The sequence below is a fragment of the Macaca nemestrina genome, chromosome 15 (assembly GCF_043159975.1).
Source record: "Macaca nemestrina isolate mMacNem1 chromosome 15, mMacNem.hap1, whole genome shotgun sequence".
NCBI classification, from domain to species: Eukaryota; Metazoa; Chordata; class Mammalia; order Primates; family Cercopithecidae; genus Macaca; species Macaca nemestrina.
In genome coordinates this window covers 14,687,968-14,712,877 of record NC_092139.1, presented here as the reverse complement: position 1 = coordinate 14,712,877, position 24,910 = coordinate 14,687,968, and the positions used below count along the sequence as shown (strand labels likewise).

Below are 24,910 nucleotides of genomic sequence, written 5' to 3'. Positions count from 1 at the left end.
AGGTGAGTGAGAAAAAGTAACAAAGGCCAGGCACAGTGGCTCATGCCTGTAATACTAGCACTTTGGGTGACTGAGGCAGGAGGATCACTTGAGTCTAGGAGTTCAAGACCAGCCTGGGCAATGTAGTAAGACCCCCATCTTTACAAAAAATTTAAAAATTAGCTGAGTGTGGTGGCCCACACTTGCAATCCCAGCTACTTGGGAGGCTGAGGTGGGAGGATCACTTGAGCCAAGAAGGTCGAGGCCACAATGAACTGTGATCATGCACTCAGCCTGAGCAACAGAGCGAAACCTTGTCTCAAATTAAAAAAGAAAAGAAAAAATAACAAAGATGAGTGAATGACAGAGTTGGCTTTTCACCACAAGGAAGGACACGAAGCCTCGTCCTCATGAAAACCAGGCAGCACCACGTTCAGAGCAAAGATGAGCAGGCACAGACGCGTGCCCACACAGAAAGGGAGGGGACCAGGTGGGTCTGCAGTGTTGGTGGGAGAGGAAGGCCACCATTCTTTGTTGGGAACTTGAAAATGTCAAAATTTAAAACGCAGCCAGGCACGGTGGCTCATGTCTCTAATCCCAGTACTTTGGGAGGCCGAGGCAGGAGGATCAAGAGGTCAGGAGATCGAGACCATCCGGGCTAACACACTGAAACCCCGTCTCTACTAAAAATATAAAAAAATTAGCTGGGTGTGGTGGCAGGGGGCTGTAGTCCCAGCTACTTGGGAGGCTGAGGCAGGAGAGGCGTGAACCCGGGAGGTGGAGCTTGCAGTGAGCTGAGATCGCGCCACTGCACTCCAGCCTGGGCGACAAAGCGAGACTTCCGTCTAAAAAAAAAATAAAAAAAGGCCGATATCTGGCTGGCTGTAGTGGCTCATGCCGGTAATCCCAGCACTTTGGGAGGCTGAGGCAGGTGGATCACCTGAGGTCAGGTTCAAGACCAGCCTGGCCAACATGGCGAAACCCTGTTTCTACTAAAAATACAAAAATTAGCTGGGTATGGTGGCAGGCGCCTGTAATCCCAGCTACTCGGGAGGCTGAGGCAGGAGAATCGCTTGAACCTGGGAGGCGTAGGTTGCAGTGAGCCGGGATAGTGCTATTGCACTCCAGCCTGGGCGACAAAGTGAGACTCTGTCTCAAAAATAAAATAAAATAATAAAATGCCTGTATCCTTGGATGGAGAAACCTGTTCCTAGAACTGTGTTCTACAGAGGTATGCAAATGCACACACATGCCCCGAAGCCAGCGGGCAGCAGAGCAGCGGAGACCACCTCAGGTCCAGCAGTCCAGGCCTGGCCACTGTGGTGGTGGCCCTTTGTGTGCTAGGTGTGCTGAAATTAACTAAGGAGCAGATCCCCAAGGCTGCTCTGCAGGGCGCTGGGAAGAATATCCCAGGGAGGAGTACAGTGGAGACCACATTCCCATTTGTGTAAAAAAGTGGGGGAAAGTGCATGAGGGGAGGGGAAAGAATGCGAAGTGGTGCTGGCTGCACATGCATGCGCTCGCGTGCTGCCTGTGCCATCTCAGAGGCTCACACAGTGGTGCTTGCCTTGGGAGAACGGGGTCAGAGGTGCGACTTCACCCTGCACTCTATTCCCTTTCTTTTTCTTTTCTTCCCCTTTTTTTTTTTTTTTTTTTTTTGGAGACAGAGTCTTACTCTGTCACCCAGGCTGGAGTGCAGTGGTGCAATCCTGGCTCACTGCAGCCTCCATCTCCCAGGTTCAAGCGATTCTCCTGCCTCAGCCTCTTGAGTAGCTGGAATTACAGGCATGTGTCACCACGCCTGGCTAATTTTTGTATTTTTAGTAGAGACAGAGTTTCATCATGTTGGTCAGACTGGTCTCAAACTCCTGAACTCAGGCGATCCGCCCACCTCGGCCTCCTAAAATGCTGGGATGACAGACATGAACCACTGATCCCGGCATCTTTTTTTTTCTCTTTTTTTTTTAGACGGAATCTCACTCTGTCACCCAGGCTGGAGTGCAGTGGTGTCATCCCAGCTCACTGCACCCTCTGCCTCCCTGGTTCAAGCGATTCTCCTGCCTCAGCCTACTGAGTAGCTGGGATTACAGGCATGCACCACCACGCCCGGCTAATTTTTGCATTTTTTGTAGATGGGGTTTCACCATATTGGCCAGTCTGGTCTCAAACTCCTGACCTCAAGTGATCCACCCGCCTTGGCCTCCCAAAGTGCTGGGATCACAGGCTTGAGCCACTTCGCGCGGCCATTCTATTCCCTTTCTGCTGTTTGAAATCCGTTCTAGGATCATGTATTCTCTATTTAATAAAATAAAAACGGGCTCTTCAGCTCGGATCTCCCCCAATAGTGTAAGGGGCCGATTCATTTTGTCAGCAGGGTTTTGATATGGTCTCTGGCCTTCACCGGCAGTGGCTCATTCCCTGTCACAACTGACAAACCCACTCTGCCTTTCATCGACTCTAAAATGGACATCTTCACATTTTTGGAATTGGAATGTTTCTTACAGTTATAGTGTCTTATGCTTATAATTGGCAGCGTTTTTCCTTTTTTTCTTTTTTTCTTTGAGATGGAGTCCCAAAGTGCTGGGATTACAGAGTGAGCCACCATGCCAAGCATTTTTTCTTGATGGTATATAAACTAATAGTGCATCTTGCAGCAGGTTCAGTTACCTGTGGGTCTGGTTTCCATGGGTCTCCTAAAAGCAGGTGCCGCCACCCAGGCTCAAGCATGTCCCTGGGCAGAGCTGCCAGAACCACAGACCTCCTAGAGGTTAAAGGAACATCACATTGACCTTCTTGGGAGGACCAGGGACAGCTGGTGACAGAGAGTCACATATAGCAGTCTCAACTGTGGCCTGTGCTGGGCACGGCTCATGAATGAGTTTATTTTTTTCTACGTGGGATAGGAGAGGTTTTTGTTTTGTTTTGTGTTTTGAGACAGGGTCTCACTCAGTCGCCCAGGTTGGAGTGCAGTAGCATTATCATGACTCCCTGCAGCCTCGACCTCCTGGACTCAGGTGATCCTCTCTCCTCAGCCTCCCGAGTAGCTAGAACTACAGGCATGTGCCACCATGCCCGGCTAATTTTTTAATTTTTGTAGAGACAGGGTTTCACCACATTGCCCAGCTTGATCTCAAACTTGTTGGCTGAACGGATCTGCCAGCCTTGGCCTCCGAAAGTGCTAAGATTATAGGCATGAGCCACTGCCCCGGCCAACTCTGTTAATTGACACATAAATGTGGGGAGACGTCATGTAAAATTCTGCCTTCACAGCTTCCTTGGAAAATCAGAAAAATCTGGCATTCACTCAGCCCATGTGCCCAGTACTTAGTAATACCTTCACACTCACCTGTCCTCACCCAGCTGCATGACATCAGACACATGTCAGAACCCCAAAGATGTGGCCAGTGTCGTCTTCTCACAGTGACAGGGCCACCGGCAGCAATGAGATGGCTCTAGCCTAAGGTCTCCCCTCTCCCAAGGTCACCTTGGCCCGTGTGTGACAGCTGACTGCATCTAGCAGGTGACCTTGCCCAGGTCTCACAAGGAAGTCTTTGATGTTGATCTGTTATCATCTGGAGCTCAGAGCTCTGTACAATCCACCCACCCCAGCAGCTTGTTTCTTGCAAACTGGAAAGAATGAAGCTTTCGCAAGCTGCTTTTTTTTGTTGTTGGTTTGAGATGGAGTTTCACTCTTGTTGCCCAGACTGGATTGCAATGGCGCGATCTCGGCTCGCCACAACCTCCACCTCCCGGGTTCAAGATATTCTCCTGACTCAGCCTCCTGAGTAGCTGGGATTACAGGCATGCGCCACCACACCCAGCTAATTTTGTATTTTTAGTAGAGACGAGATTTCTCCATGTTGGTCAGGCTGGTCTCAAACTCCTGACTTCAGGTGATCTGCCTGCCTTGGCCTCCCAAAGAGCTGGGATTACAGGTGTGAGCCACCGTGCCCGGCCAAGCTGCCTCTTCTTAAAGGAATTTCCTCCTCTGCCAAGTAAGGAAGTCCCTAACGCTGTATCTTGAACTTTGTTATGAGGCTCCGTGATGAGGGAGTGACGTCAAGAAGGGACAGGCCAAGAGAGGGAATATGACTGCCCAGGGACACCTGGGCTCCCCAAGGTCCTCTGAGGGGAGGTGCAAGAGGCCAAGCAGGGGCCGGGTGTGGTGGTCCACACCTGTAATCCCAGCATTTTGGGAGGGTGAGGCGGGCAGATCACCTGAGGTTGGGAGTTCGAGACCAGCCTGACCAACATGGAGAAACCCCATCTCGACTAAAAATACAAAATTAGCCAGGCATGGTGATGCATGCCTGTCATCCCAGCTACTTGGGAGGCTGAGGCAGGAGAATCGCTTGAACCCAGGAGGCAGAGGTTGCAGTGAGCCGAGATCATGCCATTGTACTCCAGCATGGGCAACAAGATTGAAACTCCGTCTAAAAAAAAAAAAAAGGCCAGGCAGGGTGGGAAGGGGCACAGAGGCAGGGGCCGCTCCGTTTATGTGACTGCATCCACATCGTTATGCAGCACCACAGCTAAAGGTGCAGTACAGCCAACAGTGCTCCCACCTAGAGGGCCAAGAACTTTCTCCAGTGGAGATGCAGCCCAAGGAACTGGCCCTTGCCCCAAGACCAGAGTCGGTCAGAGATCCAGGGCAGGGGGGCCCCATGGCTGGCTTGCTGTTGGTCAGCCAGAAGGGGTGCTTTCTACACCCGCTGCCTCCCCAACCTTTGTCAGATAACGACAGATGTCTCCCCACACCACAAGGTTTCACATAGTGAAAATTACCAGTGGACGCATCCCCTCTGGGACAGAAACCTGGCAGGGGCTGGAGACCAGAGGTGTGACCCAGGGAAACCACCTGGCAAAAGTAACAACATCTGGCTGGGCACGGTGGCTCATGGCACTTTGGGAGGCTGAGGTAGACAGCTCATCTGAGGTCAGGAGTTCAAGACCAGCCTTGCCAACATGATGAAACCCTGTCTCTACTAAAAATACAAAAAATTAGTTTGGTGTGGTGGCGCACGCCGGTAGTCCCAGCTACTTGGAAAGCTGAGGCAGAACTGCTTGAACCCGGGAGGCGGAGGTTGCAGTGAGCCAAGATCACTCCACTGCACTCCAACTTGGGCGATAAAGAGGATTCCGTCTTGAAAAAAAAAAAAACAAAAACGGTGGCAACATCTGAACCTCAGACAAGCACTTCCTGTGTGCCCTCAATTTAGGCCTAAACTCTGTCCATAAACTTTGGACCATCTGTAAGCCCACCACCAAGGAAGAGCAAATGACACAAACTTGGGACAACGCCCACAAGATCACAGATCCAAACAGCTGTCTCAGAGGGTTTTGAGTGTTGTTTCACAGGCCTTAAGTCCAGGTCCACCCAGCCCGCATCCCCTCTGGTATACAAACCTGGTAGGGGCTGGGACTGGAGGTGTGACCCAGGGAAGCCAGGTAAAGTGCACACTCTAGGATTTAAGACAGGGTTTGTTTTCCTTTTGGGGGTCACTCAGCACAGAAGAGGCCAACTTTAGATTCCACAAATTTGTTCTGGGGTTTTCCAGCAGCATTTTTTTATTTTTATTTATTTTTGAGACGGAGTCTCACTCTGTCGCCCAGGCTGGAGTGCAGTGGTGCAATCTCGGCTCACTGCAAGCTCTGCCTCCTAGGTTCACGCCATTCTCCTGCCTCAGCCTCCAGAGTCGCTGGGACTACAGGTGCCTGCCACCACGACCGGCTAATTTTTTGTATTTTTAGTAGAGACGGGGTTTCACCGTGTTAGCCAGGATGGTCTCGATCTCCTGACCTCGTGATCCGCCCGCCTCGGCCTCCCAAAGTGCTGGGATTACAGACGTGAGCCACCGTGCCTGGCCATTTTATTTTTTAGAGACAGGGTTTCTCTCTGTTGCCCAGGCTGGATGCAGTGGCACCATCATGGCTCACTGCAGCCTCAACCTCTCAGATTCAAGTGATCCTCCCACCTCAGCCTCTCGACCAGCAGGGACTACAGGCGTGCACTACTACCCCAGCTAATTTTTTTTTTTTTTTTTTTGAGACAGAGTCTCGCTCTGTCATCCAGGCTGGAGTGCAGTGGCACGATCTTGGCTCACTGCAAGCTCTGCCTCCCGGGTTCGAGTCATTCTCCTGCCTCAGCCTCCTGAGTAGCAGGGACTACAGGCATCCGCCACCACGCCTGGCTAATCTTTTATATTGTTAGTAGAGACAGGGTTTCACCATGTTAGCCAAGATGGTCTCGATCTTTAACCTCGTGATCCGTCCACCTCGGCCTCCCAATGTGCTGGGATTACAGGCGTGAGCCACCATGCTCGCCTACACCGGCTAATTTTTTAACTTTTTATAGCGACAGGGGTCTCGCTATGTTGCTCAGGCTGGTCTCAAACTCCTGGGCTCGAGTGATCTTCCCACCTTGACCTCCCAGTGTTAGGATTACAGGTGTGGGCCACCATGTCTAGTCTGAAATAATTTTGGAACCTCTCCTCTCCTCCCTTGGGAGGGCTGACTGAGGATGAAGAAACCATGGTTCTTTCCTGGCCCAATGTATGTACTTTCAGAACCAAAGGGCACCAGTCCGTGCAGAGGACTCCAAAGACCATCCATAGAAATCTGGGCAGGGCTTTCTGGAGGGTGGCCTGTTGGAAGAACCTGGCCCTTTCCTAACAGTCAGCTCTTCTCACACCTGAGCTGGCGCCAACAGCCAGAGGGAACAGCCTGCTCCTGCCACAGGGCACCAAGGTCGTACCTGTGTGTAGCTGGGACTACAGCAGGAAGTTCAAGCTCTGGGTAAAAACTAGACACGTTCCCACTGCATATGCAGTAGATGGTAGACAAATCATTAATAATCAGATCAAAAAACTTTTTTTAAACATCAGAGAAATACATGTGACAATCCTATGATTTTTTTTTATCTGAACAGACTACTAAGTCCAGCCAATAACTGGCTTCTAGTGGAGTCTTAATAGCTCAAGACCTATGAGGCTACTTAAACCAAAGAAGAACCCTTTTTAAACTACCATCTTGGGCTGGGCACGGTGGCTCACGCCTGTAATTCCAGCACTTTGGGATGCCAAGGTGGGTGGATCACCTGAGGTCAGGAGTTCCAAACAAGCCTGGCAACCATGGTGACACCCATCTCTACTAAAAATACAAAAAAACTAGCTGGGTGTGGTGGCAGGCGCCTCTAATCTCAGCTATTTGGGAGGCTAAAGCAGGAGAATCGCTTGAACCTGGGAGGTGGCGGTTGCAGTGAGCTATCATGCCATTGCACTCCAGCCTGGGCAACAAGAGCAAAACTCTGTCTCAAAAAAAAAAAAAAAGGAGGCCTACCATCTTTAGGACAGGGGTTGGCAAACTATGATCCATGGGCCAAATCTAGCCCACTGCCTGATTCTGTATGGCTTCTAGCATGAAGAATGATTTTTACAGATGAACATTTGCAAAAGGCTTGATGACAGGGAACATGAATGAATCCCAATTAAAGTACATGTTATCTCCTAGAAGAACTCCAATCCTCATGTTAGTGGGCCAATAACATTATAAATAAACAGAACTCTACTTTGAATTTCACCAATTACAAATTTGGGAAATCTGTTTTCTCTCAGAATATAAGTACTCACACAATGTCCTCAGATTTTGCCTCTTGGCCTGCAAAGCCTATATATTTACTAATTTAGGCCCTTTTAGAAAAAGTTTGCCGACCCCTGCTTTAGGATGTCAATTAGAACCCCAAAGCATCTAAAACATTAAATTCTGTCCCTAATATGCCAAGAGGAAGAAGAGTACAGCCTGTTAAATATTAACGCACACTTTTTTTTTTATTAAAATCAGGCAATGGTCTGACAATAAAAAGGCTGTTTATGGAATACTGTTATGTTAAACTTCACTTACAGGATGTTAAATCCTTAGAACTAAGGTTTTCCCCCCGGAAAAAGATTAATGGAAACATCAATTGCTTTTCAGACTTGATAGTTGCTGCTTCAAAAGGTGGTTTTACACAAATACTAAATTTAAAAAAAAAAAAACCTTTAGTACACAATGAATTGCTTTTATTTCGGTATGCATCCACATTTCAGCATTTAGTGGTCCTGAACAGCAAGTGGAAAGATGCAGCAATTTGCTAGGAGGTCAAGCCCACCAATTTCGGGGATCTGCTTTGCACACCGGGTTCTTTCTTAATCCCTGCTGAGGATCTTGGGAAGCAGCAGCAGCACCAAAACCAAGGCATGCACCGGATTCAAGGTTCTTTTTGTTCCAGTTGTCAGATTCCAAACTAGACCCCAATGGATTGCAAGGATGACCAAATGAAAGCCCTGTTTAAAACTTCTTCAATTTTTAAAAGCAAAACAATTATAGGAAAGTAAAACAATTCAGAGGGATCATGTGTGCTTACAAGTGTTCTTCATGTGGTCTTTCTCCAAGTTCAACCACCAAGGACTCCAAGAGCTGGCAGGTCTGAGTAACCCTGGTGACGATTCTTTTCACCTTATCAAAACCTGAGCTAAAAACAATGCATCAGCTGATGACAGCAGAGGGTGGCAGGGCTGAGGCCCCATTATTCATTTCCCAGGCTGGTGGACAGTGAGTGAGTATGGTTCCAAAACTAAACAAGGGAGGTCAGAGACTCTTTCCAACCTTACCTGATGGCTTCTGGCCAAAGCAAGGAAGTGTCATGGAAGGTGTTGAGTGGTGATGGTGCAAAAAGGAAGTTGAGGAGGAGGGAGAAAAAGCAGCACCCCTCGATAAAGGTGGGGGAGAGAAGATATGGGGAAAGCCCTGAATTCCTCACCGAAGGCCAATCTCAGAGGGGAGCGGAGGGGTTACAATCTATGCTTCGGCCAAGGGTGGGAGTGGAGGAGTGTGGGAATAGGATGATGGCTTGGAAGGGGCATCATTTAAGACTTAAAGAAACCAGGGGTGCAGGCGAAGCACCCCACACACCTAGCAGTAGTCCCACAGGCTGCGACCTGAAACCTTCACATCTACTCTAACAAGCCCCCCAGGCTAGAGGGCTGTTGTTGCAGGGAGGGTGGGAGGCGGGAGGGTAAGGGGAGAAGTCAGAGACCCCAGGCCGTGTAATCAGCAGCAAGGTGATTGTGTGATGTGTCTTTTCACAGTTAAGTTAGATGTGCCCCACCAGTTATGATGGGAATCAATTTAAATAGACTTTCTTGATCCCAGAAGTTCAACTACGTGGACAGTGGTTACACTTGACAGGATGATTTGTTATAGCACAACTTATATATTTCAAATGGACAAAAAATTAGTATCATTTACAGTATCTTAAGATAAATTTCCTTTGAATGGGAGCTTCCTTTCCAGTACTTTGAGGTCTACAAGACGTATCTAGAAAATTTACTACTGTGGAAAATGAAGACTGCTTAAATCGAATGGGGGGGAAGGGGAAGGGCCTGTGGTTTTTCTTTTTGATTAATTGCTGTAACACTGTCCTTCGGGCGGCTGAGGGAGTTTCATATTTTCTTTAGACATCATTAGGCGCCGAAGCTCTTGCAGGACAACTTTGATGCTATATGAATTCTGCCATTTTGCTAGCACTGATATGGCTCTTGGGTCCACCTACAACAAGGCAAACAAAAGCAAATTACTCTCAGACTCTCAAACAAAACAGCTATATGCTGGGGCTAAGCTAAGATGCAAACTAGAGTAAGATGTACTTTTCAAGTTGAACCTGCTGCTAATCCTAATACCTTACACGAAAAATACCTACCTGCTGGAGTCCCTCCCTCCAGTCAGCCTGCCTTTCCCTTTTGTGTCCTGAACACTTACTATCTGGGATAAGGAAACGGTGGTACTGACACTTGGTGAGACTCAACCCAGCCCTACTTGGCTCCACAACAATGGCTGCAGCTGGGCTGGCTGCTGCCGTGCTCAGGGCCTGTCCTCTTCACCGCGCCCAGGTAGTGGGGACAGATGTGCATGCAGGGCAGTACGGACAGCCAAGGCAAAGGGTGGCCAGGACCCGTGCTCTAGTGACAAGGGTCTGCCACAGAGCCAGTGCCTCTCAGATTAGGGCAGCATTTCCCAAAATAAATTCCCCAAAGCATGGGTTGAGTTCTGGGCTCAGGACTTTAGGTGGAACTCAGATTCAGGATTAAACACCGAACACACTGTAACGAAGCTCATCTCTTTTCAATTTTCCAGTCTTCTGAGTATCTCAAAGATGAAGGCTTGGTGTGATGTTAATGTGTAGCATCCCTTCAACACTTGCAGGAGAGCAGACCTCAAAGGCTCAAAGCCTTTGGGTAAATGACACATGGAGTCAAGATTTATTAACATTGCTCTGTTTTTATAATATTTACTATTGCCATTATTGCCCAGTTATGAGAACTGAGACAGGTTTTCCATTTATGGTAGTAAAAATAAAAAAGCAAGGCAATTAAAGGAAAAACATATTACGTGCCAGTGGTTCACAAATAAGGCCCAGGGGGTAAAGGTGTAGCCCTGGGCAAGATCTTCTATGTCTGTGCCTCAGTTTCCTCATCTCTACCTCATCGGGATGGCGTGAGGACTGAAAGAGCTCATATCTCAAAGTGACCAGTACAGAACTAGCCCAGGGTAAGTGCTATATGAGTGATCGCCAGATATAATTGGGAAACAGGCCCCACCCGAAATCTGTGCTCCTATGCACAGTGATACAGTTTATCAACAAATAACCCAAGAACATACGGAATTGGGCCCAGTCTAAAAGCTCCTGATGTTAAGTACAAAGCAACTGTCAACCCCAAGGAACAAGTGGGGCAGAAAAAACAACTTACCACTCCATTAGAACTATTTACTCCATTCATATTAATTTTTGTTACAAATCTTACAAAGGGGGGTGCTTCTGGGTATTTAGGTCCACATTCTATTTTAAGGCTGTATATTCGGTTTTCATAAATTGTCTGGAAAAAAAGGGTACAGAGATGTCACGCAATTACAACAAAGCATTCAAAAAGGTAGAGCCTGTGAAACCCCATTTATCCCTGACTGGAGAACTGGTACATCTGCTTCCAGCATGGAGTCTACTTGTTCTGTGGTAGGCCAGCAGTTCTAAACTAGTTCCTATACTAGTTTATATGACTTCCAGGCCTTAGGGGAATAAAAAGAAGATGAAGCATTTAAGCTAGTACCAGTGAAGTTTTAAGTTAATATTATGTCTAATCAGAGGGACCTGTTTTTATGTTAATTTCTCTACTTTGCAGTCCTTCTCTGGGGAATGGTAAGAGGCACTCTCTATTCTAGGAAGCCAAGTTAAATGTCCACTCACCAGGCTCATCAGCCAATCAGTTAAATACCACTACGTGGTATTAAAGCGCAGAGCAGGCCACTGCTTTAGAGAACCTCAAAATTCAGACAAGATGAGGGAGGGGTGCAGACCCAGAGCTGCTTCCCCCTTCTCCATCACTCCGGGGTTAGGCACTGGGTAAGGGATTTCAGTGGGGGTGTTCCACCCCTCCCTGCACTCTTTTTTTTTTTGGTAGTCTGACCTGAGAGATTACTGGCATTCAGTGGGTGAGGTGGCACAGGGAAAAACAGTTTTGTTTTGTTTTGTTTTTGAGACGGAGTTTTGCTCTTGTTGCCCAGGCTGGAGTGCAGTGGTGTAATCTCGGCTCACCACAATCTCTGCCTCCCGGGTTCAAGAGATTCTCCTGCCTCCTGAGTAGCTGGGATTACAAGCATGTGCCACCATGGCTGGATAATTTTGTACTTTTAGTAGAGATGGGGTTTCTCCATGTTGGTCAGGCTGGTCAACTCCTGACCTTAGTTGATCCGCCCACCTCGGCCTCCCAAAGCGCTGGGATTACAGGCGTGAGCCACCACACCCAGCCAAAAACAGTCCTTCTTAAAAGGCTAACTGTGCCTTTGTTGAGAAACACTGAAAAGTCCAACCCCCCTACGTCAATAATCTCTTCATTGTACCGTCTAACCCATGAGCAGTGAGACGCGCTCTGCTGCCCGACTGTTCGTTCGGCTTGGAGCACCCCGCCCGCACCTGAAATGCCTTGCAACCCTGAAGACCCAGCTCAAACACCACCTAGTCCCTATCTTTCTGTCCCATATGAAGTCACACTGCTATCACATGTGTCTGAAGACCACACTGAAGGGTGATATCTCCCAGTTAAGAGTAGCCCCCTCAAAGGCACGAGCTCCCCTCTCTGCGGGTTCCCCTCTCAGGCATCAGCGCCCTCTCCTCACTAAAGGAGTCTTGTACCGCGCAAGTCAATTGCTCCGGTGCAAAGACCGGCATCTAGTGGTCTTTAGGGATAATAAATCAGAGGATGTGATTTAAACCCTTAATTCAGAAGGCATTCATAATATACCCATGGAAACTTTTCTTGTCCACAGGGATCCCTAACTATAACCAAACCAAAACTGTGAATTTCTACCTACCCTCAACCTGCCCTCTTCTTCCTCAGTAAGTGACATCAGCATCTACCCAGTTAGCTAAAGCAAAAATCTAGCAGGCAACCCAATTCCCCTTTCCCTTACCCTCTACCTGCCAGCGGTCAGAAGGTCCCACTGTTCTACCTCTGAAAGAGACCCTGTATCTGTCCACTTTCCTCCACCACCGTCACCTCTTCTGAACTCCCCCAAGTCTTCCTCTCTTGCTGCCGGCACAGCAGCCAGAAGACGGACATCTTCAAAACAGGAAGCTGTCTCTGCTGGCTTCACCCTCTGACAGCTCCTAGTGACCTGAAGAGGAAGCCAAAGTTCCCAGACTGACCTGGGCAGCCGTAACTTCCTCTTCTTTTACTCTTCTCCCTCCCCTGCCCACCATTCCTCTTCAAGCTTGCCAAGTGCTCTCTACCTTGGGGCTCTCACCCCAGCTGCTTCCCCTTGGAAGTCCTCCCAATCCCCTCAGCCCCTCCCAACCGAGGCTCAATTAGGCATCAGACACCCTCACTAAACAAGGAAAAAGGAGGGTGCGGGCCTTGACAGGGGCCCTCAACTGAATTGGTACTTAAATGTTTGTTGAATGAATGTTTATCTTCACACTTTTATGTTATAAAATAACACCTCATTGCAATTAAGGTGTTTCCTCAAAGAAAAAAAAAAAAATCCCCCAGTACACAGAATAAGTAGGAAGCAAACAAAGGCATGACTCACATACAGATTTATGGAAAATATGAGAGATCCATCTTCAGAACCTATCATAGTCTCCATCAACAACTACATACTCAGTGTCAACTGAATGGATCCTGAATGGAGCAAAATTATACTCCTTGGTTTTGTCACACAATTCAAGGATGAAATTCCTTACAGTTTAAGGAATCAAATTTCTCACCACTGATGTTCATCTGGTAATTTCACTGGAACACAGTAAAACAAACAAACAAACAAACAAAAGCCTCAAGTCAAGTGATCCCACACACATACCTGAAGGGTCATTTAAAAGCCCCAAGCTAAGGCTGGGCGTGGTGGCTCACGCCTGTAATCCCAACACTTTGGGAGGCCGAGGCAGGCGGATCACGAGGTCAGGAGATGGAGACCATCCTGGCTAACACGGTGAAACCCTATCTCTACTAAAAATACAAAAAATTAGCCAGGTGTGGTGGCGGGCGCCTGTAGTCCCAGCTACTCCGGAGGCTGAGGCAGGAGAATGGTGTGAACCCGGGGGGCGGAGCTTGCAGTGAGCCGAGATTGTGCCACTGCACTCCAGCCTGGGCGACAGAGTGAGACTCCGTCTCAAAAAAAAAAAAAAGAAAAAGAAAAAGAAAAAGAAAGCCCCAAGCTAAGGCTGGGGGCGGTGGCTCATGACTGTAATCCCATCACTTTGTGGGGCCGAGGCAGGTGGTCAGGAGTTCGAGACCCACCTGGCCAACATGATGAAACCCTGTCTCTAGTAAAAATACAAAAATTAGCCAGGCATAGTGACAGGTGCCTGTAGTCCCAGCTACCCGGGAGGCTGAGACAGGCGAACGCTTAAATCTGGGAGGTGGAAGCTGCAGTGAGCCGAGATTGTACCACTGCACTCCAGCTTGGGTGACAGAGCAACACTGTGTCTTAAAAAAAAAAATAAAAAGCACCAAGCTAGATTTTAATAGAAAATAGGGTTACAGGGTTTCTGGGTTTTTTCTTTTATTTTGTTCATGAGTGTTCCAGGGACCTGCTAAAACAGTTTCAGCAAAGGAAATGTACCTGAAGAATTGCTGGAACATTCTGTGTCTGTGAGAAATACTGCTCTTAAGATTCATTATTTCATCATGAAACAAACACTTTCCACTTTGTTGATATGGCTCATGCTTTGTGGAGCCATTTGGCAGTGCTCACCAACATGTGAAATGAGCATGCTCAGACCAGCAGACCCCTTCCTAGCAATTTCCTTCAGAGAGATGCATACTTGTGCACAAAATGTGAAGCACTGTCTGCAATAGCAAAAATAACTACAATCTACATGTCTACTTGCAAGGGACTATATGAACATGGCATATTCATATAACCCAGAGACTTCATAGCCTTCTCAAAGGCCGAGGGTACACACACACTCACATGAAAGACTGGCAAAACACGGTACCGGGTATTGACAGTACATTGTAGGATATGTATAACATATAGAAGCAGGCCTACACTTTCTTCCAATTCTGGGTATATTTGTGTGCACACAGGCTACTTCATCCATTAGGCACTACAGGCCCAGAGCCTGGAGATTACAAATTTTTCCTGGGTCAAATGTATATATATGAGATAACCCCAGTCTAATCATTAGAAAAAAATAAAAAGTCAAATTCCAATAGAGAGACAGTCTACAAAATATCTGACCAGTACTCCTCAAAACAGCCAAGGACATCAAAAACAAGAAAAACCTGAGAAATGTCATTGTCACGAGGAGCCAGAAATATGACGACTAAGTGTAATGTGGTATCTTGGATGGGATTCTGGAACAAAACACAGACATAAGTAAAAACTTAAGAACACCTGAATAAAGTATGGACTTTAGTTAATAATAATGTATTAACATTGGTTTATTGGTTGTGACAAAGGTACCATACTAACATAAGATGCTAGCAACAAGGAAAAGGTGGTACAGGAAGTACCACCTTTGCAACTTTTCTATAAGCCTGTAAGTATTGGAAAATAAAATTTGTTTTAAAAATGTATGAGCTAGGCTAGGCACAGTGACTCATGCCTGTAATCTCAGCACTTTGGTAGGCCAAGACAGGAGAACTGCGTGAGCCTAGGAGTTCGAGACCAGCCTGGGCAACAAAGTGAGACCTCGTCTCTACAAAAAGTAAAAAAAATTAGCCAGGCGTGGTGGTGCGCCTGTGGTCTTGGCTACTTGGGAGGCTGAGGCAGGAGGATTACTTGAGCCCAGGAGGTGAAGGCTGCAGTGAGCTGTGATTGTGTCAGTGCACTCCAGCCTGGGTGACAGAATGAGACCCTACCTTAAAAAAAAAAAAAAAGAAATACGAGAAAAGGAATAAGGTATTAATTACAAAAATATGCAAAGAAAATTACAAAATCTAAACATATAAAAAGGAAACATTAGGTCAACTAGTCACCTGCTATTCAGTTTGAATCTTACGTAGTTATACACAAATTATGTTTAATGTACAATGTGGGTACATGCTATGTTAGAATGCAAATCACTGTTACTGCTGGGGAGAAGAGTAGGGATATGGCAGTTAGGGTAAGTCAGGAAAAAAGACTCCACACTAGGTTTTATAACAGAATTTAATATAAAACATTGGTTAAACAGGCGTCAGTAGACTGGAAATGCTAAAAGGGAATCTAAGCTAACACAGATGTAATAAACGAAATGAAGCAGGATGGAAACTCTTAAGGGAGTGGGGACTAAGCTGGAGTTGACCAGGGTTGGAGGCTAAGGAAGAGGTCTGCAGAGCTGAACTCAGATCTCTGAGGAGGGGGTGCTGCCTGGCTGCTGCTAGAACTTCCAAGGAACGGGCCTGGCGGGATGTGATGAGGCTGGTTTTGTGACTGTCCCCAAAAAGCTGGAGACTGAAACCCACTGCTGATGCCAGGATGAAGGGCTGTTACCAGGGTGGTACAGACAGAACAAACAGGCAAACAAGACACAGCAAATCCCTTTTCCCTTCCCCATGCCTTTCAGGCTCTCTCTTGTGTCCCTGACTGGTGGAACCTTAAGAGGAAGCCAGCTGACAAAGGAAAAGTGTAGTGTGCAGAGTCCCAGCCCCAGCATCCAAAGTAAAGCGGAGAGAAGCGGGCTTGGAGCTTCCTAACCAGCACCAGCAGGCACCTCTCTGCACAGCAACGAGACACAATTATCCTTTGTACAGAGACTCTCCCTCTTCCCACCACTCATGGTATCCTTCTGAGTAAGCACAGGACCCATCTCTAGGCAATATTAAGTTTTCACTTCTCTAGTTAGGTTGTAGAATATTTGGGTGACACTCAGACTTAAGGACTGAATGGTCAAATTAACCACATGATCCTAATATAAAATAAAAAGGAGGAGGCATTTGCCCCTTCATATTTGCTTGCTGTTCCTTTAGGTATCACTCCAGTATGAGTCCCCTCACCTTGGCAGCAAGAGCTGGTTTTGGGCTTCGGTGTCTTTTGTACTCCCCTAACCAGCCTTGCCCTTGCCCCGTGGGTGCCAGCAGCAGCAGAGGGGGCACCTTTTTCCCAAGTGCCAGGTTCTGACAGCCCAAGCTTCCTCTCCTGGCCTCCCAACCCCAGGGGGTGGTTACTGTTTCTGCAGCGGTATCTGTGTTCTCACAGTGTGCCTTCTTTGATTTTTTAGTCCAACTTAAATTTGATCAACTTCCTATATTAAATTATCTCTGTTGCCTAGTATTGGGTATAGATCCAAAGGAAATTAAATCAGTATCTCAAAGAGACAGCTCTTTGCAGCTATTCACAATAGCCAATACATGGAAACAACTTAAATGTCCTAGAGAAAATATGGCATATATCACACAATGAAATATTATTCAGCCATAAATAAGAAATCCTGCCAGTTGGAGAACGCTTGAACCCGGGAGGCGGAGGCTGCAGTGAGCCGAGATGGCGCCACTGCACACCAGCCTAGGCGACAGTGCGAGACTTTGTCTCAAAAAAAAAAAAAAAAAAAAAAAAAAAGACAAAAAGAAATCTTGCCAGTCCTGACAACATGGATGAGCCTGAAGGACATTGCGCTAAGTGAAATAAGCCAGACACAGAAAGACAAAGACTGTATGATCTCACTTATATGTGGAATCTAAAAGTAGAACTCACAGAAGCAGAGAATAGAACAGTGGTTGACAGGGACCAGGGTGTAAGGGGAAATACTGGTCAAAGGGCACAAACTTTCAGTTATGAGTAAGTTCTGGGAATCTAATGTAAAGCATGGTGACTACAGGTAATAATGCTGGATTGTTTACTTGAAATTTGGTAAAACAGTACATCTTAAGTGTCCTTACCACAGACACAGACAGACACACAAGGTAGCTACATGTAGTGATGGATGTGTTGATTAATTTGGTTGTGGTAATCATTACACAATGTATATGTATATCAAGTCATCACATTGTATACCTTGGATATATATAGTTTTTATCAATTACACCTTAATAAAGCTGGGAAAAAAATTACCTTGTATGATTTCTCTTTTCCTGACTGACACAGAGTTAAAGCGGGACTAAGTTAACTTCTTATTCTATATACTCTATATTGTCGGAAAAAAAATTTTTTTTTGAGACAAGAGTCTTGCTCTGTCACCCAGGTTGGAGTGCAGTGGTATGATCTTGGCCCACTGAAACCTCTGCCTCCTGGGTTCAAGCAATTCTCCCTCCTTAGCCTCCCGAGTAGCTAGGACTACAGGCGCACGGCACTATGCCCAGCTAAGTTTTATATTTTTAGTAGAGATGGGGTTTCAACACGTTGGCCAGGCTGGTCTCAACTCCTGACCTCAAGTGATTCACCCGCCTCGGCCTCCCAAAGCGCTGGGATTACAGGCGTGAATCACCACGCCTGGGCTTTTGTCGTTAAAAATATTTACAAGAATATATTCATTAATTAGTCATATAACTGAAGGCTTTTTTTTTTTTTTTTTAGACGGAGTCTTGCTCTTGTCGCCCAGGCTGGAGTGCTGTGGTGCAATCTCGGCTCACTGCAACCTCCACCTCCCGGGTTCAAGTGATTCTCCTGCCTCAGCCTCCTGAGTCAGGCACCTGCCACCGCGCCCAGCTAATTTTTATACTTTTTTAGTAGAGACAGGGTTTCGCCATATTGGCCAGGCTGGTCTTGAACTCCTGACCTCAGGTGATCTGCCCGCCTCGGCCTCCCAAAGTGCTGGAATTACAGGCGTGAGCCACCATGCCTGGCCTCAAAGCTTTTAAAAAAGAGATCAGTCAATAAGCACTGATATAGAAAGATGCCCACCATCTACCATCTATTAGGTGAAAAAAATTAAGTTGTAAAACATTATGCATAGGAAGATCTCATTTTTCTTAAAAAGATATATATTTACGTTTGCACACCCACAGCGAAAATGGGTAGAAACACACCACACACCAACTTAAGTTTCATTCAATGGTGAGCGTAATGAATCAGAGAAAGGATCACTTTCCTTTTACTTCCTACACCCCTGTAATTATGTTCGGTTCCTCTGAAGCATGGGTACCAGTACTTCAGGGTAAGTATGTGTATAAACACACAGCCAGGCTCTAACCTACACATAAAACACTATTTTGGCTGGGTGTCGTGGCTCACGCCTGTAATCCCAGCACTTTGGGAGACCAAGGTGGGCAGATCACCTGAGGTCAGGAGTTTGAGACCAGCTTGGCCAACATGGCAAAAACCTGTCTCTACTAAAAATACAAAAATTAGCCAGGCGTGGTGGTGTGTGCCTGTAATCCCAGCTACTAGGGAGGGTGAGGCAGGAGAATCGCTCGAACCTAGGAGGCAGAGATTGCAGTGAGCTGAGATCATGCTACTGCACTCCAGTCTGGGCAACAGAGCAAGGTTCATCTCAAAAAAAAAAACAAAAAGAAAAAACACTATTTTGGAGAACCCCAGAGACACAATAGTGTTTCTCAACGAGGGCAATTTTTGCCCCTCTGCTGGGAAGGGGAAGGGAGGATCAAGCACTGTCTAGACACATTTATGGTTGTTGCAATGGAGACGGGGTACTGCTGGCATCTAGTGAGTAGAGGCCAGGGATGCTGCTAAACAGCCTACATGCACACACCTAGCACCCCCATGACAAAGAAAAGAACCAGCCCAATATGCCGAGGCTGAGAAACCCTGCTCTATATAACTTGACTATTGTTAGTACTTCTGTGGTCAAAGTAGAAATACTCCATGTCTAATGCTATGAACAGCCAGACATTTGCCAGAATTATGCAAGGAGTAGTTGGCTCAGAAGCTTTGTTTTTAGGCTTGCAGGATTTGCTTTTCTTTAAATAAAAACAAACAAACAAACAAAAAAGGTGGGGGCACTATTCAAACAGCACACATATATGACTAAAACATTCAAAGGGTACAGAAGGGTATATGGTAAAAAGTGGTTTCCTTTCCACTCCAGCCCTAGCCAGCCAGCTCCCTTCTGAAGAAGACAATCCCTGGCAGCAGCTTCTTTCCATTCCTCCAGAGGTATTCTAAGCACACAGAAGCAGTGTATGCATGAGCTCTTCCTCTGCCCCATGGCCCCCGACTCCAACTGGCAGCATACTCTGTCTCCTGTTTTATAATTTACTTTTTCACAATGTCATGGAGATCATTCCATTTACTTTTTCACAATGTCATGGAGATCATTCCATTTCAGCACACATAAATCTGTCTCATTGTTCAACAGCTAAACAGGAAATAATATGGTGTACTCAAAGATGATGTTGTTTCCAATATTTTGCTACTACTGACAATGCTGCATGAAATAATTTTGTACACTGCCTTTGGGCAATACATTGAAGAGAAGCTGGAAAGTAAATTCCTAGAAGAATTCCTGGATCATATGGTACAAACCTTTGAAATTTTGATGGAAAACATTCTTTTGAGTAAAACAAAAACAAAAATATAATAGGGAGATGAGTTACTCAAGTGCTCTATTTAGATGCTGTAATAATTATGTGGATATTCGAGTTATATAGCAAACAGCTCATGTGTTAATCATAAAAGATTGGTCACAGGAAGTATCTACATGCAGATAGTTCCTTTTATGACTTAGTTTCTAACCTTGGGGAACCAGGATAATAAAAACTAAAGGGGTCAAAAGACAGTAACAAGTACTGGTGAGAATGTTGAGAAATGGGAACTCTCAGGCATTGCTAGTAGGAATGTAAAATGGCGCAGTTGCTTTGGGAAACAGTTTGGCATTTCCTCCAAATGTTAAACACAGTTACCATATGATCCAGCAATTCCACTCCTAGGTATACACCCAGAGGAATTCAAAATCTGTATCTCCGGCAGGGTGCGGTGGCTCATGTGGTCAGGAGTTCAAGACCAGCCTGGCTAAGATGGCGAAACCCTGTCTCTACTAAAAATACAAAATTAACTGGGCGTGGTGGCAGGCATCTGTAATCCCAGCTACTCGGGAGGCTGAGACAGAGAATTGCTTGAACCCAGAAGGCAGAGGTTGCAGTGAGCTGAGACTGTGCCACTGCACTCCAGCCTGGGAGACAGAGGGAGACTCCAACTCAAAAAAATATATATATATGAATCTATATAGATATAAAATATATTTATATAGATATATAGATATATATCTATAAATATAAATATATATCTATAAATATAAAAATATATATCTATATATAAATATATCCATAAATATATATAAATATATAAGATATATATCATATATTGTTATATATAACATATGTTATATAATATATTGTATGTTATATATTATATGTTATGGATAATATATATTATATATGCTATGTATAATATATATTATATTATATATGTTTTATATATAATATAGGCGTGGAGGATTTGCTTTTCTTTAAATAATATATAATTATATTATATTTATATTATACAATTATATATGTAACATATTTACATATGTGTAATATATATGTAATATATGTAATATAATTGTATATAATTGTATATATTTATAATTGTATATTATAAATATATAATATAAATATGTTATATATTATATAAAATATATAATATATATCCATCTTCAAAGGAGAAAAAATTAGGTAGCCAAAAACAAAAACTATGTCCATCCATTCCAGCAGGTGTAGATAAAAAAAAAAAAAGAAACTATATGTCCACTTACAAACCTTTAATATAAACATTCCTAACAGCATGATTTATAATAGCCAAAAGGTAGAAACAACCCAAATGTTCATCAACAAATGAACAAAATATGGCATATCTGTACAATGGAATATTATCCAGCCATAAGAAGAATAAAAGTATTGATAGATGTTACAGTATGCTTGAACCTTGAAAAAATTATGCTGAGTAAAGGAAGCCAGTCACAAAAGGCCACATACTGTAGAATTCCATTTTTATAATAGATATTCAGAAAAGGCAAATTCATTGAGCTAGAAAGTAGACTGATGATTGTCAAAGATGGGAAATGGGGCATGTGGGAGGGAGAATGGGGGCTGCCTACTGATGGGTATGGGGTTTCTTTTTGAGGTGATGAAAATGTTCTGAAATTAGTGACAGATGCACAATTCTGAATATAAGACCACTGAACTGTACATTTAAAGGGGTGAATTCTATCCCAATAAAGCTGTTACTAAAAACAAATACATGAGGCCTGGCGTGGAGGCTCACACCTGTAATCCCAGCACTTTGGGAGGCCGAGGCGGACGGATCACGAGGTCAAGAGATTGAGACCATCCTGGCAAACACGGTGAAACTCCGTCTCTACTATAAAGTACAAAAATTACCTGGGCGTGGTGGCGCTCGCCTGTAGTCCCAGCTACTTGGGAGGCTGAGGCAGGAGAATTGCTTGAACCCGGGAGGTGGAGGTTGCAGTGAGCCGAGATTGCGCCACTGCACTCCAGCCTGGCAACAGAGCAAGACTCCGCCTCAAAAAAAAAAAAAAAAAAAAAAAACATATATATATATATGGAGGACACCTGGCATACCATAGCTACTCATTACAACTTCCAAAGCCTCTTTTGGAAAGAGATAAACTGAAATTCAGGGTAGCCCAAGCTGTTTCAGGTGGATAGAATATTTTCAGCAGAACTTACTGATTCATTGTTTTGTGTGTTTTTTTGAAAGTGTACAATTCAGTGGTATTTAGTGTATTGCAATGTTGTATACTGGTTCAATTCTCAGTATTTTAGAACCTGTAAATCATTAAGTTGATTAGCAAACCTATTGAGTACCCCATTTCTAGGTATTCTGGGAAGTAAGGAGGGAAGCACAGTTCTCATCCTCAAGAAACCAAAATCATTCTTAGGAAGAGAAGACATGCAGTGAAGAAGACGTCAGCATGTGATGGACCTTCAGAGACAGTAAAGAAAATTATCTCCATGGAGAAACAGGATTTCTAGATTGGGTTTTCCCCAGTATTTAGCAGACACAGAACATTCTAGTTTTCATAGAAAAAAAGGATAAAGAAGTGAGTAAAAACAGATCGAACGTATATATTTTTAAAACTCCACAAAACTACAGGGTCACAAAATGATTCAAGAAGCAACATTAAATGGTAAAGCCAATCATTCACCATGAATGTTGATGACCATCTGAGATGAGCATTAGTGTCCTAACACGTAATGAACAGTCACTTGTCCCTGTTCCAGCCGGGGCCACGCCCTGCATGTCTTTCTGCTCCCACAGTGCTAGTGCAAAGTCCTGTACACAATCAAACGAATGAACGTCGTCATCACCCTTAAACACACGCAGACACAGGACAGGTCTTGCTACATTCAGGCAGAAGCTCTCACTGCTTGTCTGAAGTGTGTGTCACAGTATGGAAACTGATTTCTTGACTCCTACATCAAGTTACTACTTGATTAGTATCTTCTATAATGGTAACAGATGAAAACTCAAAATGTAAACAAAAGGGAGACACCACGGCACAGTGGTTAAGAGCACAGGCTCTGGAGTCAGATCTGATTTGGGGGTTACCAGCTATGTGACTTTGGGCAAGAGACTTGACTCCTCTGAGTCTGTCTCCTCATCTGTAAAATGGAATGCAATTGCACCTAACAATAGGGTTTTGTGAGAGTTAAGAGACATTTCCTGAGGGTTTACTATGTGTCCTCGAAAAATGGTTGGCTGGCATTATGAAGACTGGGAACTCTCACAAATCAGGAAGTTCTGAAAGAGGCCACTTTTCCCCATCCTCATTGTCTTGGTCTTCTTTGCAAAGGCCTCTGGGTCTAGCAGTGCCTGGAATAGACCAGGAGCTGACAGGCTGGCATTAGGATACAGGTGCACGGCAGACCTGGGAGACAGTGAAGAAAAACAACAACTGGGAAGGCTTTCCAGAGTTCATTTGGAGACTAGCTTCAGGAATGCTGGCTATACCTAGGGCCTAGTTATTTGGTTAGTCCAGAGATTGTTCGGAATGACATCTGAGGGTGCAATGACCTCATACCTTACTGTCTATATTGTCATATAAATTCACACTATGAGTCTAAACAGATTTTTGCTTACCATTTAGAGGGGTTAAACAGCATCAGAGGAGGTTCAAATATATAAACTGAAACTGGTCAAAAAAGAATAGCCACATTTCAGAAAATATACCATTGGTGAGCTTTTTTTCCGTGATAAGGCTAGGATTTTTCTAAAAGGAGGCACAGTGAATTTAAGACATTGACATTTATAGCCGTAGCTCGACGCTTACTCTTGGAGGCCCAATTATCATCCCTGTCCATCTTGTAAGTGTCATGTCTTCGTCATCTTCTAGACCCCAGCTAACTGTGCCATCTCCTACTCCTTTCTGGCCTTCTTCGAGTTCTTCCAACAGTCGGAAATTGCGAGGGACTTTTACTCCTAAAATAAATGGAAAGAAATTCAAGATACCAGCAACTCCAGGGGAACTTGTAAGCCTAGAGCTAGCTGCTCATTATCGCTCCCTGGGAATAAAGATGCTAACATGCAAAAAAATCATGGGAAGTTATCACACCTCAAACTTGCCACTTATAAAGCTATCAGTATCAACCAGCACAACCAGAGGGAAGGGGCACATGGTTCTCTGACAGGTGAAGTGACTAGGGCTAGATAACCAAACTTAGATACCCCACCCCCACCCCTCGGAAAACCTTATAAGGGGCTTACATGTCTAAATGTCGATGAATTGGGGTTAACTAGTGTGAGATGAAAACCATCAATATCAAGTGCTAACAAAAGTACCTTGGAAGACAAGAGGCTGAGACTATGCTTATTTGTTGGCATGACTCTCAAACAACCTTTAGGAGGAATAGTCGCCATGGATATGGCAAATAAAAATGGTGTCCTCTTAGTCAACTAAGAGTCAATTGAAGGCACCAAGGATAAAATGTTCTATTGTTTTTCAATTATTTAAACGATAGTTTCTCTTTTAACTTACAAAAAAGGTAAAAGAGAATAGCTGGCTCTCTAATTTTTTCCCAAAAATCCCAAAGCCTGGCAAGTAGCTCTTGAAAGCAACACATGAAAACATCTCAGAGGTTCAAGACACAGTACCGGGTTCAGGCTGAGATTTGAGCCATTTCTAGATGTCTTCCAGAACAGAATATTGGCCAGACTCTCAAGAGACAAATAGGACTAACCATGTGACTGTGAAGAGAGGCTCACTTGAGGGACCCCAAATTGTGGGAGGTGTTGCCAGTATATGCATCTCCCAAAGTGTAGGACACATGCCATTAATTTAATTGGAATAAATATTTGAGCACCTATTATACATCAGGCACTTTTCTAAGCACTGAAGAACAAGCAGTGAATAAAACAAAAATGCCTGCAGCTTACATTCTAGTAGGAGACATATAATGGACAAAAATCAATATGTAAATTATACAGTATGATAGATTCTGCTGTTCTGGAGCAGGGAGTAATA

The 24,910-nt window shown here is 44.9% G+C and overlaps 1 protein-coding gene across 8 annotated transcripts in view; it reads right to left on the bottom strand.

Annotated features, from left to right (window-relative positions):
- Positions 1 to 7,779: 7,779 nt before the first annotated feature.
- The window catches only part of LOC105470689 (ubiquitin conjugating enzyme E2 V1), a 35,011-nt gene continuing 17,880 nt past the window's right edge, over positions 7,780 to 24,910 (bottom strand). For 6 of the 8 annotated variants that reach the window (XM_011722878.2, XM_011722881.2, XM_011722882.2 and 3 more), the window contains 3 exons: positions 23,720 to 23,868; positions 10,764 to 10,889; positions 7,780 to 9,564 (listed from right to left, as the gene is read on the bottom strand). In XM_011722878.2, coding sequence (XP_011721180.1) covers positions 9,418 to 9,564; positions 10,764 to 10,889; positions 23,720 to 23,868 — 422 coding nt within the window. In that variant the 3' untranslated portion in view covers positions 7,780 to 9,417. Of the gene's footprint in view, positions 9,565 to 10,763; positions 10,890 to 21,062; positions 23,318 to 23,529; positions 23,869 to 24,910 lie in introns of those variants that run through there. The other 2 variants (XM_024789403.2, XM_071079154.1) reach the window with 2 other exon arrangements.